Genomic DNA, 13,274 nt, shown 5'->3' with positions numbered 1-13,274 from the left:
CATTTAAAATGGTTTTTAGCATTCTGACTTGCTCTATTTTTATCATTACTTATAAAAACCAAACCCCAGCATAGCTTTCCTTGTGTATTTCAAGGAGTTTTCCAATAAAGTCTGCAGGACTCAGATTTACATCCTCACCCACTGACAGTTTAATTACTTTCATTGTGGAAGAAAGTATTTAATCACATACAGTCAGAAAAACAGCCCCTTAAATACAGGCTTTTGGGCCTATGATCCCCAATTTGAAATTCAATGAAGGAGAATGAAACATGCATACTGCAATCCATTTCCTGATTCAGAACACTTGATATTATCAAAACATACAGAGTTCCACAGCTGACACACACATTTTCCTAAAGCATTGGTAAAACCCTTCCAGCATTTTAAGCCCATGAAATGAGGATTCAGCATGGTTCAGATCTGATCTAAAGGCAGTGCTAGTCAAAGACCAACAGCGTAATGCTGTGCTCATGAACACATTAAAAAGTCCATCTAAAATGCTGCTGGAATTACGCTGGTGTTTGAAACTTGCTTCTCAACAGTTACAGCATTAAAGGTAAGTCATCACTGGTGATTCTCAGCAATAGATCTGCACTAATGGTTCCTTATTTAAAACAAAACAAAAAGGAGGGGGAGGCAAGACAGGAATTCTCAGACACTCATATGGCAATTCAGCACAAGTAAGTCTGGTGAGGTCATAAAAAATGTGTCAATAGTTATATATTAAAGCTGCCTACCAGCCCCAGCTGGCCTGCTTCCCCACACTGGTACCTAACTCATTACAGACAAGCCAGTTACTAAGTCCAGAAGTGCACCTTCTAGTCAGTTTTAGCCAGTGTGTGGTACCAGCCTTCACACTGCCACAAAGATGGGTTCTGTAAGCAGCAGCAACTCACATGCAGTTAACTGCAAATGTCAGCTATTAAAGTATTAGAAAACTCAGTTTTCAAGTGAACACATTGTCTTACAGCTACGAGTGTGAAAGAGAACGTGGTCCGAGGTGGTTCCTACTGCACTGCACAACGCCATTCATTCTGAAACGAGAGAGCCTGTGTCTGTGTTACAGATATAGTTTATAAAAGAGCAATGACTTCTGAAGAGTGGGGAATAGCCAGAACACTCCAAAAACTGCTGTAACAAGAGTATATGTGCATTTGCTTTATGCAGCTTACATTCTAATGTTTACAAAGGCCAGCACTTGTAGAAGACTCTCCGCTAACAAACAAATCTGGAATACATCAACTGTACAGGTAAGTCAGCCAAAAATAAGCAATAGCTATGCTCTTCTCACTTGTAGGAAAGCATACAATAGGTTTCCCCCTTCTGCCACCCCCTGTTCAGATTTCTACACCACAGTCCCAGTAAAAGCACCGTACGATGAAACTGGGGCACAGGTACCAGGTTGAATTTTGTCACAGATACCGTTTATCAATGTCCTGCAGATGTCAAAGCAGCATTCTTCTAGCACCAGGAAGGCAGAGAGGATACAAGCATGAATAAAAAAATATTTAAGTGATTTAAGACATCAAAAAAAGTCAAGAAATAGCACTGGGCATATACAAATAAACTGAACATTCAATCCTGCAGAGCTCCTTTAAAAATGGCACCAATGGACAGTATTTTACAATATGCACATTTATTCAAGGTGGGGAACTAATGCTCCACAGGTGAAAAAGGAGAATACAAATAAAAGTGCCACTGTTGGCCCGTGATGGTTATTTCTTACAATTGAATGGAAACACTTTGAAAAATAATCTGGTATGTACATGTCTTCAGGGAAGTTAATGGCTTCTTCAGAACAGAAATAACTATGGTTGTCCCCCTCCCCTTTTTTAGCCAGACAGTATTGCCAGAGCTTGTGCTCCCTTTTCAAGCACATCATCTTACTTGAAATTCAGTGCTATTTTCTTTCAGAAAGATCGGAAGTTGTACTTTTAGGTAACAAAAGCATTTATGTTACAAACATTCAAAACTGGAAGCTTATGATTCTGGCAGACAACGTTGCGTATTAAATACAAACCAGCCAGCAATTACTGAACATAAAAAACTTATTCAATCATAAAAAAATACTATAATTCATCACCACAGACTTTTTACATAGTTATAAATAATAAATAGCATAACACAGTAGATTACAAACGGATTTATTTTGCCCCGTTAAAGTCTTTAAAAAGTAAAATATCTCTTGTCTTACCTCAGACTGACCAAGGTACTGTAGCAAGCCTGCTCAGAGCTCAAATATAAGCCAAGCAATATGCAGAGCTCATGTTCAATCCAAACTTTTAAGTCTTTCCTTAGAAATGGAACCTTTGCTCAGCTGTTTGCCCTGCTCACGACCAGCGAAGGTGTAAATGCAGCTGCCGAGGGCATCACCTTGGCTGCTGTCTTGGGCTGCCCACAGCACTCGGAGAGGAGCACTAAGGAAAGCAGCCTCCAGGACAGGTTCTGGTGAGCACTCTGTAAGAAGCTGTACACAGAAGGGCTTTCCCCACCCACCCCTCTGGTTTTACATTCCATCATTTTGTAACAATGTCCCCTAAGGCACAAAAATACCTATGACCTCAATGCCACGGGAGACATCGGCGGTGCCACACATGGTTCTCCTACACAGTAGTTTAAATAACTCCGTTATCTGCACTGTATGTCTTAGATCGAGGCATGGATTCATTTTCCTTGGCCAAACCTTGCTGAATATTGACCTCATTTCATAAAATCTGTAGGGTAAGGGATCTGGGGAGAGAACTATGCAGCTATTTTAATCATGCTTGTAGAGTACTGTTATTTCTTCACTGGTGGCAAAAGTGCCAAACATTTTGTTGTGGGTTTTTAATGTAAGAGAGGGAGATTTCCACACCCACTGTAAGAAAAACAACTAGCAGCACTAAGAAAAGTTTTTTCTCCCTTCCATAAGAGAATTTTTAGCTAGTGACTAAAAAAAAAAAACCACCAAGGAGAGTATTTTTACTCAATGGTAGAAGTGCCAGAGAATAAATCAGTATTTTCAAATCCCTCCAAATCAAATTCTTTCCCTAGACATAGTGACCACAATAATAATAGAAGTATTCTCCTACAAATTGCAACACTACTAGGCAGATACCTATTCTTGGAATCAAATAGTGTATGCAAGTTCCTGAAAGCAAAAAGTTAGTATAATCTGAGCAGACATCTCGTTTAAAAAAAACACAAATTTGCAAAAACAGACATTAATATGGTCTACAACGTCCATTAAATGGAAAAAATCAAAATCACTGGAAAGTCACCAAGGATTAAAGGAACAAGAATAGTTTTCTTTCAATAATCCTCGTGTTAATGGTTCAAGAATGAGAGTTCATTTCTCCGTACAAGTGTACAGTGAGGAAACAGCACAACCAGACACAGATTAAGTCACTTAGGTGAGAGATCATCCATCAGAATGAACGAAGAGCATGAGTTGGAGCATGTCACTGGAGACTCTGTGGTTATGCTGCCTTTAGTCAGCGAGTCAGAGGACGAGCCAACACTGCTGCTGCTCCCATCAAGAATATCTGAAGACAGGCTGGGGAAGAAGGAAAAGTTCTTTACGAACAGGGGCACAACGACTGTGGGTACAAAGCCAATGTACAAAGCCTTGTAGAGGTGTAGGAGACCTATACTACCACTCAGCCTTTACTGCAAGACTGGCAGCCCTGAAGACTCCTTGTTTTCTGTAGCATGTTATAGAGGTATTCATGCTCCTTATGGGAATGAGGAGCAGAATTTCTTTTTTCTTTTTAACATGCAGAGTAAATCATCACTCTCATTTTAATCAGTCATAGAAAGGAGATGACAAACGAATGAGAATAAAACCTTAAAAGATTATAGAAACAAATAATAAGAACCCAATCAGCAATGCAGCAACAATGTCATTACTTAGCTACTATGTTCTTTAATGTTGCACTACTCAAAGCAACATCTTGAAACCTGTTTTGCCCTTGGAAGGAATTCTTGCGTTTGGATTTTGAAGTCTTGATACAAGATTCCAGAGGGCATAAATTGATGCTTTTACAATTTATGCTGGCAGCAAGATGAACAAAGTATCTCTAAGCAGTTTCAAGTCTGTAAGTAAACTGAAATTGTAGTAATAGAGATGATACTTTACAATACTTGTTTTCTGACTCCTGACACAAAAGAGAACTCAGCTTTTAATGAATCCTGATAAAGGAGACAGACTGTACCACTAAAACTCACGAATAAAACCATGAACTATGTAAGCACAGTAACTATTCACACATGCATCTGAGTATGCAGACAAAATACTGCAGATACTATATGAGCACCACCTACAACACAGTGAAATAATGAAGCATCTTCAAAAGGAACTTTGCTTATGAACCACCAGGGATCTGTAACAATCGTATTCAGTATAAAAGTTTTATACACAAAATCTAGGTTAGAGTCTGCTCGGGAAGATTTGATCAAAGGAGCAGGAACACTGTCACGCTACCACAGGAGCAGTTCCCAGTAACATGCATACACAAGCTACATGCAAAGTCATTTTTCCTGGAAAACAAACAAGAACAAGAACACTTGCGATCAATGCACACTCCCTGTTTTGGCATTTCAGGGCACATGAAATAGTTTACCATGAACTGAGATCGGTCAGATGTGTAACATCTGGAGAAAGCATGTTGGTTGTTCCTTGAAAAAGTCTCTTTGGCTGACTTTCAGTTTCCATTTCACCTAAGGAAAAGAGTGCAAATAATCAAACTCGCTTGAGTCTCTGGAATGCCTGCCCATTTAACATTTGTCTATGGTAAAAGAGAGGATTGTCCCATGACAGAGCAAGGCTGTTGTAACCCAAATCCTCTAATTCAGCCAGCCAAGCACTTGGGTAAGACATTAATTTGATGCCGTTGTATAACCATCCAGGCCATCCTTAACTGAACTAATGCTTCAGCAGTATCTGAAGGGCTACAACAATCTCAACAACATAAAACTAGGCACTTGCTACCTGGAGTATAATCAGGTAAAATAATCTAAAGCAAACTAATTACTGTGACTTAATTTTAAGTAAGCAGTTGAGATGAAGAGACTGGCATAAGCCAAAATAGGGAGATTAAAGTTCTTAGTGACTATGAAAGCAGGAACAGCAGCTTGGCTCACAGTTTCACCCTCCTGCAGACAACAAATTCTGATGCATATGTACACTGCTACACAAAAGCTGAATAGAAAACAGAATGGCATGTGTATGCATTTCCACTTACACATCGTGGATCGGACTATCTTTGTACCTGTAATCATCTACTGATATTAGAAGACTAAACATGAGGAGGAGAATACATATAATCTGTTTAGTATAATCTGCCCTGCGAATGAGCAGGCTCATGAATAGCTCCTGTACAAGATACACGTTTGGAAATATCATGAACTTGCCAATGAGTAGCTTAAAAAAGCCTGTTTCAGCTACAGTATATTTTCATTTTTAGTTTGGCAACAAACACATACGAAATGGGAAGAAATGTTCTGGCTTTTTAGCTACACTTCACAGCAGTTGTGGTGTCAGTTTGAGAAGCTGACAGAGGTTAAGCAGTATAGCAAACCAAAGTATATTTTAATATGTTATGCAAGAGAATTATATTACAACTTGGTTTATAAAAGACTGATAAGCCCCCTAAACTTTCTTTAGCTCATGAGGGTACATTCCCTTCTTCAAAGGGAAAGAGTAACAGCTTCTATCAAGCTGAGTGGGCAAAAAAAACCATTTATAAAATACTTATCTTACACAGAAATGAAGAAAACCCAAACCACCAACTTAAGCAACTTCAAATTTCACAAGGCAAATCTGCTCCAACACACTGCACAGTCTACCAGCATTTATTCCCTACAGAAATGTTCTTCAATACATTGCTTTCTCCTCCCACATATCACAGTGCCCCTTTGTTACCATGTCACATCTATAGAATATGAACTGTAAAGCTAGTGCTAAAATTCAGAAACAACAGGATTACGTATTTAGGAAAAGAAATTAGGGACATTGACATGGGTTGGATGTTTTAAATTTAAGTAACATTGAAAATTCCTTGATATTTCAAGTAAAAAAGGCAAACTCAGATCTCCACTTTGTAAAAGATGCTCCACAAGAGCACGTGGATAGGGTGAGGAAAGCCTGCCCTTCACCTGCTTTTAATACAACCTGGGTAAAGCCTACCATAAAATGTTGAAAGTAATGCAATATGAATACTTATTCCCTACTGAGCCTGGTAAATTTTTGTTCCATATTTAATGCCTCTAAAATTCATAGAAAATAACAGCCAAGATAGAACTGGCATCCATGGGAAAACTTGTCTCTCTCCCCTGTCAATTTGATGTAAATTAGACAACATTCTTTATCTGACAGAACAAGCAGCCCTAAAATAACGGTAACCAGGAACTCTTCTTGAAGGCCGAGTCTTGTAAAACAAAGGGAGATGCTTTTGGTGCAGTTAAGAACGCCCAAGTTAAAATGGAGAGAGAATAAGCATAGCTAGAGGCACGCTTGTAAACATCTCAATCTTGCAGTTCTACTATGGAGACTTGTTCTGGGCTCTAATTTAAATACCCTTAACATGGAATACTTCCAGGGAAGAATGCAGTTTTCCCCCTCGAGGAGGAAAGAGCACTGATCTATTCCACTTCTCTAAACACTCACCTTCTGAACTTTCAGAGTGAAAACAAACATTCAGTACTAAGTTTAGCAGATGCTGCACGATAAGCAACATTCCTAAGATGATCTGAAGGGTGTGCACTGTACAGTGGTACTCTTAGGAATGTCAGAGCTTAGGAATATTCAGAACATTGCATTTGATGCATAATAAAGTTTGCCTCTTCCAAGCAATAGCTGGGACTAGATAAAACATCTGATACTTTAAATACACATACCTTTTCTCTTAATGGGGCCAAGAACACTGGGCCGGATACAGTTAATAGGACTTTGACTCCTTCTGCTAGAGAGAGAGAATACCAATACTCAGTCAGGCCTGCTCCACCATACCTAGCATCAAATCAACACAACCACAGCACATGAAACGTTCTTTAAAGCTATTCCTGCACAATTGGAATGCTTAGGGAGTCTAAATACATAGATAACAAAGAAGTGCCTCCTATTAGAGCAGATTTATCTGCCACACAAAGTTGTAGTACATTTTCCAGGGCTTTTTCCTTCCCTTAGTGCATCACATCCTCATGTCAATCATGTCCATTTCTAAATTGCATTTAATATATAAAAATCGCTATGCTGAAAAAGTTAAAGTTCATTTGAAGTACCTAGGAATGTCCCCACAAGTCACCAAGTCTAGTTTACAGTCGACACACGCTTCTATAAGAGCACCCACATAAAGCTACTACTGGTAAAGGCTGAACTTTCAGAGCATTTTTATGTGGCAATACTTCAGTTATTGCAAAACTAAAATCTCTTTTAATGCCTTCACATCACCTTTAGCTAATCTTCATGCCAGCCTTGGAATTTAAGCCAATGTATACCTGTTCCTTGCAGATATGACTTACTTGGTGAATCGCCTTGTTGGACTGGGAATAGGACTTGGAGGTAATCCATTACTGCTCACAAACATTTGCAAGGATGGTGAAAAACATTGCTGCAGAAAACATCACAGGAAGGTACTTCAGAATTCCCTTTGAAATATTCAGCTGTTTCACCCCACCCTCCAAACAAAACATCCCCAGTTAAAGAAAAGCTGGTAACAGAGCAAGGCAGAGATGATCAAACACAATCTTAGACGCGTTAAAACCTTAACTTGCAAAAACAGACTGCCTAAAGCAATACTGTTGAGATTAACGTGAAATTCAAAGCCACAGGAAATCTGAAATGGAAATAGAAGCTGTTTTCTAAATAAGAGAGTTGTTTCTGGTCTTCCTGTTACATTTAGAAGCAGCAGTACTGTAGTCAGGACTTGCTTCTTTCAAGGGACTTGCTACACAAACAGGTTGAGTTTACTCAGAATACATCTGACCTGAAAACACAGTATTCCAGACAGAACAGAGCTCTGTGGTTCTGCAGCTCATTCGAGCTTAGCCCATGAATGCCCAAAGCTAAGCACAAGAATTGTTTTCTGTCAAGTTATCTACTACTGCTTTACAGTCGTGATTTCAAAGGTACAGGAGCAGCTGCCAGCATCAGGGTGACACTAGGAACACCTCTACTCAGCACTGGTATGATGCTCCATGCGTCGATACCGGTCGAGGCATGCAATAAAATATAGCAGTACAAAAGCAGAATCACAAAAGAGGGTGAAAACAGGGTCAAGCAGCCCATCTATAAACCCAGTTGCCAGTTTCTCTGTGCTACATTTCAGTTTTCCAGTCCTCACCGGAAAAGGTAGTTTATCCAATGTACACATATTCCCTTTCTCCAGCATCTACCATCAGTCTTCAGTGCAAGTTCTGCACACCAGAATCCTCCTTCACAGTGATTTATGCCTTCCTTTCCATAACTGACAGATATATTTTCATCCTCCTCACCACACAGATCTGCAGCTTCTAGTCTTTGCCTACACTCTTACTCTACACATATGATACATTCCAATGTTGGTGCTTCTTCCCCAGTAACCCCCATTTATGCAGCTGAAAGATCATGTCCAAATCTGATTGCTATAATGACCTCTTCCAGCTTCCCTAGAACCAGGATCCTGACACATCTCCACATCACACAAACAGCAGCAACTGCAAACATTCAGAGTGGCAGAAGTGGGACACTGCTGGAACTCTGAAGGCTCTAAGATGGTAAAGATCTGGTTCTTAGAAACAAGTAAAATGTGGGTTTGGGTTGTGGGTTTGTTTTGTTGTTGTTTGCTTGTGGTTTTTCTTAAAAACTATCAATTTGTGAAGTTACACAAGTCCTCACAGTTCACCTTGGGCTAAAACTCTAACGTGTTCTCTCAGTTTGGTGTTTCACTTTTCCTACCTTTCCTATTCCTCTTGTAGGTGAAGGTGCAGGCGAAACTGGAATGAAGTCTATTCTCTTTGGGGAGGAAGATTTCTCAGACTTGTCCAAGTCATTGTCGCTCTGTAAACACAAGGTTTCAGACTTAACACTGCCACAGGACACCACCTTAGAAGCCAAGGCACAACCTTCTAGTGGGAAGTCATTGGGCCAAATGCACAAAATAGCTAAAGCAGATGAACTTAAGTTCTTCTTCAGTTACTTTCAGAGTTAATGTCTCTCTTTCCCTTAAATTCTCCAGTTGAGTGTCATAGTAGAATTAAATAGGAAACATCTATAAAAAGATTACCAGGCTCAAGCTTTCCTCCCATGACTGGCTTATCTGCATTGCTGTCTGCACTTCCCTAGAATACAAAAAACCCCATCAGTAGCTACAAAGAGGATAACTCTGGCTATTTTATCATCTTGTGTGAATAACACCCACCTTTCATGCGCTGTTTCTCGGTTCATTAAATCCACTCCCTCCTCCTGCAGGAGATAAACATCCTCAGTTTCCCCATAACATTTGCTTTGTCACAGGTAGTTGGAATAGCACTCACGATTCAATAACTTGCCATTAGAATTGAAATACAAACAGCAGGACCACTCCAGGAAGAAAAGAGAGCTACCAGCCCAGCACAGTTTCTCTTAAAAGAAACAATACATCAAAAATGCAAGGTAGCTTAAACATGACAACAATAAACCTTGCACGGATGCTTCCTGGTTGGAACTGAATCTTAAAAAAGACTGGGTTTTCTCTAGTACTTGAAAAACTCAACAGGAAAGAAGCTCCCATTAAGTACTTCATTATTATATAATGTTTTTCATTCTGTTGCTAAATATACAGATAAAAAGCACACTCACCCTTCTGATCTGATGAAGTCGGCTACTAGGAATACGAATAGGAGATGATGACAACAACTGAGGAAAAAAAAAGGGACAGCCACAATGATTAAATCACACCTTGCATACATCCCATCCACCATCACCTGCCTTCTTAGCGAGTTAAAAATGAGCTGTGCAACTACACGTGGATGACTCAAATCATGTCGCAAAAAGAAAACAGTGACCTTCAAGAGAGAAGACTTGTTTTACAACTTACAAATTCATTCTATCACTCAGCAAGTGGCCCAGAGCTCAGGCTTGCACGCAGGTACTGCTCAGCATCTCAAACGCACAAACTGCCATGAGACAGCTGAGAGATTTTAGGTGAAACTTTGAACATTATACAATTCCCTGCTGCCCACAGCAAGATGACAAACTCCTGTATCAACTTACTCAAGGAGCTGGCTATTATAAAGGAGGAATCCCAATGTTTCAGCCCAGTTTTGAACAACACTCCCTAAAAACTTTACTGTTGCAATTTTCCAACTGCATAGAATTTTACACAGCTCATTCCTCTGGAACTCTGGCCACCATCACATACAAATGGGCCAACAGTTCCCACTGAGGGTGCCCATGTATCCTCTGTAACACCTTCTGATTTGAGTTCCAAAATGTTAGATTCTTATTTTTAAGACATCTCATAACAAGACACAGAAGAGAAACCTATTTCAGGACTTTAAGTATTGCTTTTCTCAAAGCCTGTAGAACTTTTCACTAGCCTCAAAATGAGAAAGAAAGTTTTCAGTGCAAAAGAGCACGTAGATCCCTGAGTGGATATGATGGAACAAAAAGAAATGCACCATCTTTGACAGGATAAACAGCAGTACTGTTACTATCAGACTTAAATAACAGAGAGCAGAACGTCACCCAGCAAATTACTCTTCTTTAGATAATTTTCTAACATGTAGTGTTCAGCCTTTGCAAAGAGAGGTCATGCCAAACAAACAGGTCAATGAAATCTCCATCCCCTCTTCCATTTTTACAACAAATTAGAAGATTTTTAACAGCGACATCAGTTCTCTCTTCCAGCCCATGGTCAGGTCCAAATTAACTTTAAGCTGAAGCACACACAGCTTCAGCTGCTGTTGTCTTCTTGGGGACACACAGGTAATACACCAGCATTATTTCATTGTAGGCTGCACTTACAGCTGGAAAAAACCGCATATTCTGCAGCCTGGAAGCTTGCTGGGATGCCCAGTGCAAACACAAATCGAGTTTAACTTCATTTCTCCAGCTCAATTACTTCTTGTTAGGTGTAAACAAAGCATGCTTAAGATTCCTCACCATGCTATGACGGCTCGTAACTGTTGTGCTGTTCCTGCGAGTTCGCAGCACGTAAGGCTGAAAAACCTGCGAGTTGTCACTGGGAGTGGAAAACAAACTTTAGTGAGCGACTTCCTAAGGCGTGTTTTACTTACAGCTGCCCAGCGCCCGAAAACACCCCTTTCATACCGGCAGAAGCTCCGCTTTGGCTGGCGGCGCCCGGCAGCCACCTTCCCCCGCCACCCGCGGGGATCCGCTGCCGCCCTTCTGCAGCCACAAGGAGCCACCCGCCACCCCGACCCGAAACCGGTGACATGAGGCCTCCAGCGCGCACCCGCCCGCGCCGAGCACCGGAGCGCAAGGGCCCGGCTGGCAGCGGGGCGGCCCGCGCTGCCCCGCGGCCGGGCCCTGCGGGACGAGGCGCTGCGGGGCCGCACTCACCTGAGCCCGTGGATGAGCGGGGCGCTGTTGGATCTCCTCAGGCCGCCCCCGTCGCTCGGGGCCGCGGCGCTCCCCGGCGGCAGCTCCAGGTCCAGCTCCATTTTCTCCTGAGCCATCGCGGCGGCGGACGCGGCTCCGGCTCCGGCTGCTCCCGCTCCGCCGCGATGCCCATTCACTGCCGGCGGCCGCAGCGGCTCCTCATGCCGCTGCCCCCGGCCCCTACAGGCCTCGCGGGCGGCGCCGCAGGCACACGCCGGGGGCGCGCCGGGCCCGGCGAGGGGGGCGGCCCCAGCAGCGCCCCATGCCGGGGGCGGCCCGGGGGGCGGCGCCTTCCCCCACCCGCCGCCGCCGCCGCCGCCGCACGGACGCGCTCCCCGGACGCGCTCCCGCCGCTCGCCCCGGTGCGGCCGCCTCAGGCCACGGAGCGCCCCGGGCCGGCCTCCCCTCACACGCGCCCGCCGCCACCGCCGCCTCCCAGCGCGCACGCGCGGGAAGCCGGGCGGAGGCAGCCGGTCCCCCCCCCCGCGGCTGGACACAGCGCATGCGTCCTGCGGCCCGCACCGCGGCACCGCGCATGCCCCACACAGGGCGCCACCCCGCCCGCCAAGCAGGGCTGCGTGCGCGCTCCCGAGAGCGGCGGCGCGGGCGCGGCGCTGGTTTGAACCGGTACAGTGGGTGCCAAGGGACTGGCTCGGGGGAGTGGCCCGCCGGAGGCCGCGGGTTCGAGTCCCAGGGCGGCCACAACGCTGGGCCGGTCTTAACCAGGGTCTGTCCCGGGCTCTGCTCCGACAGAGCCGTGGTGAAAAGCGTTTGGGACCCTGCTCAGGGTTAGGTTCTCCCTCTTCAGCTGAAGTGGAACAGCCTTCCCCAGCGTTCTGCTGTGCCACTGAAGAATGCACTGTTCTTAATCAGTACCAAGAACACGAGCCTCCATGCTGCTCTCAGAAAGCCAGTATAAAGTTCATTACAAGACACAAAATTCTAGTTCTTGGCTGCATTTGGGGCTCGGGATGACATTTACAATTCCAAGCGGTAAAAGCTTGTGCTTACTGATTTCTATTTTCTCATGTTTTCCTACAATAACAGTTACATGTTTGTCTCTTACAGACAGGGGGTCTTCAGGGTTTTTCATCATTTCAACTTTGTTAAGTGGGAACATGGCTGTACTAATTATTCTCTTAGAATATTAAGGAATACTAGAAGAAGCTCTTCCCTGTGAGGGTGCTGAGGTGCTGGCACAGGGTGCCCAGAGAAGCTGTGGCTGCCCCATCCCTGGCAGTGTTCAAGGCCAGGTTGGACACAGGGGCTTGGAGCAACCTGCTCTAGTGGAAGGTGTCCCTGCCCGTGGCAGGGGTTGGAACTGGATGAGCTTTAAGGTCCCTTCTGGACCCACAAGATTACATTTTAAATATTTTCAGGATTTTCCAATATTATTTATATTGGAAAAAATTGAGACAAAATTCCTTGTTTTTTATTAAAGCAGAAGGAAAAAAACACCTTTCCCACTGCTCACACTATGGTATATCCTGTCCATTAATGACACCTTTCTGTGAGATGCTGCAGAATGTCCATCTCCTGCAAAGATCAAGAAGGCAAATATCTAAAACCTTCTTTTGCTCAATTTCTAACTATTATGATCAGTCTGATTCACTGGAAAATTAGGATCTGCTGCAAAAGCAAAGTTTGTCGCCTCTCGCTGTCACCACTCACTGAAAGCACCACCACACTTTGAACAGTGCATCATTCTTCTGGT

At 43.3% G+C, this 13,274-nt stretch overlaps 1 protein-coding gene and 1 non-coding gene across 2 annotated transcripts; both read right to left on the bottom strand.

Moving 5' to 3' along the window:
- Window positions 1-1,614: 1,614 nt before the first annotated feature.
- FAM122B (family with sequence similarity 122B) lies at window positions 1,615-12,065 on the bottom strand. Its single transcript, XM_030496793.1, has 10 exons — window positions 11,522-12,065; window positions 11,102-11,180; window positions 9,797-9,853; window positions 9,378-9,421; window positions 9,243-9,297; window positions 8,915-9,016; window positions 7,501-7,589; window positions 6,877-6,941; window positions 4,602-4,698; window positions 1,615-3,535 (listed from the first exon to the last, which is right to left on the bottom strand). The coding sequence occupies exons 1-10, from the start codon at window positions 11,635-11,637 to the stop codon at window positions 3,385-3,387; spliced, it is 855 nt and encodes a 284-aa protein (XP_030352653.1). The 5' UTR covers window positions 11,638-12,065; the 3' UTR covers window positions 1,615-3,384.
- LOC115613381 lies at window positions 3,614-3,760 on the bottom strand. Its single transcript, XR_003993382.1, has one exon. It is a non-coding gene; the product is annotated as a small nucleolar RNA U109 (small nucleolar RNA).
- Window positions 12,066-13,274: the final 1,209 nt, after the last annotated feature.

This window comes from Strigops habroptila, chromosome 9 (assembly GCF_004027225.2).
Source record: "Strigops habroptila isolate Jane chromosome 9, bStrHab1.2.pri, whole genome shotgun sequence".
Lineage (NCBI taxonomy): Eukaryota > Metazoa > Chordata > Aves > Psittaciformes > Psittacidae > Strigops > Strigops habroptila.
Note: the sequence above shows the minus strand (reverse complement) of the source record. Positions and strands in the feature narration are given on the sequence as shown.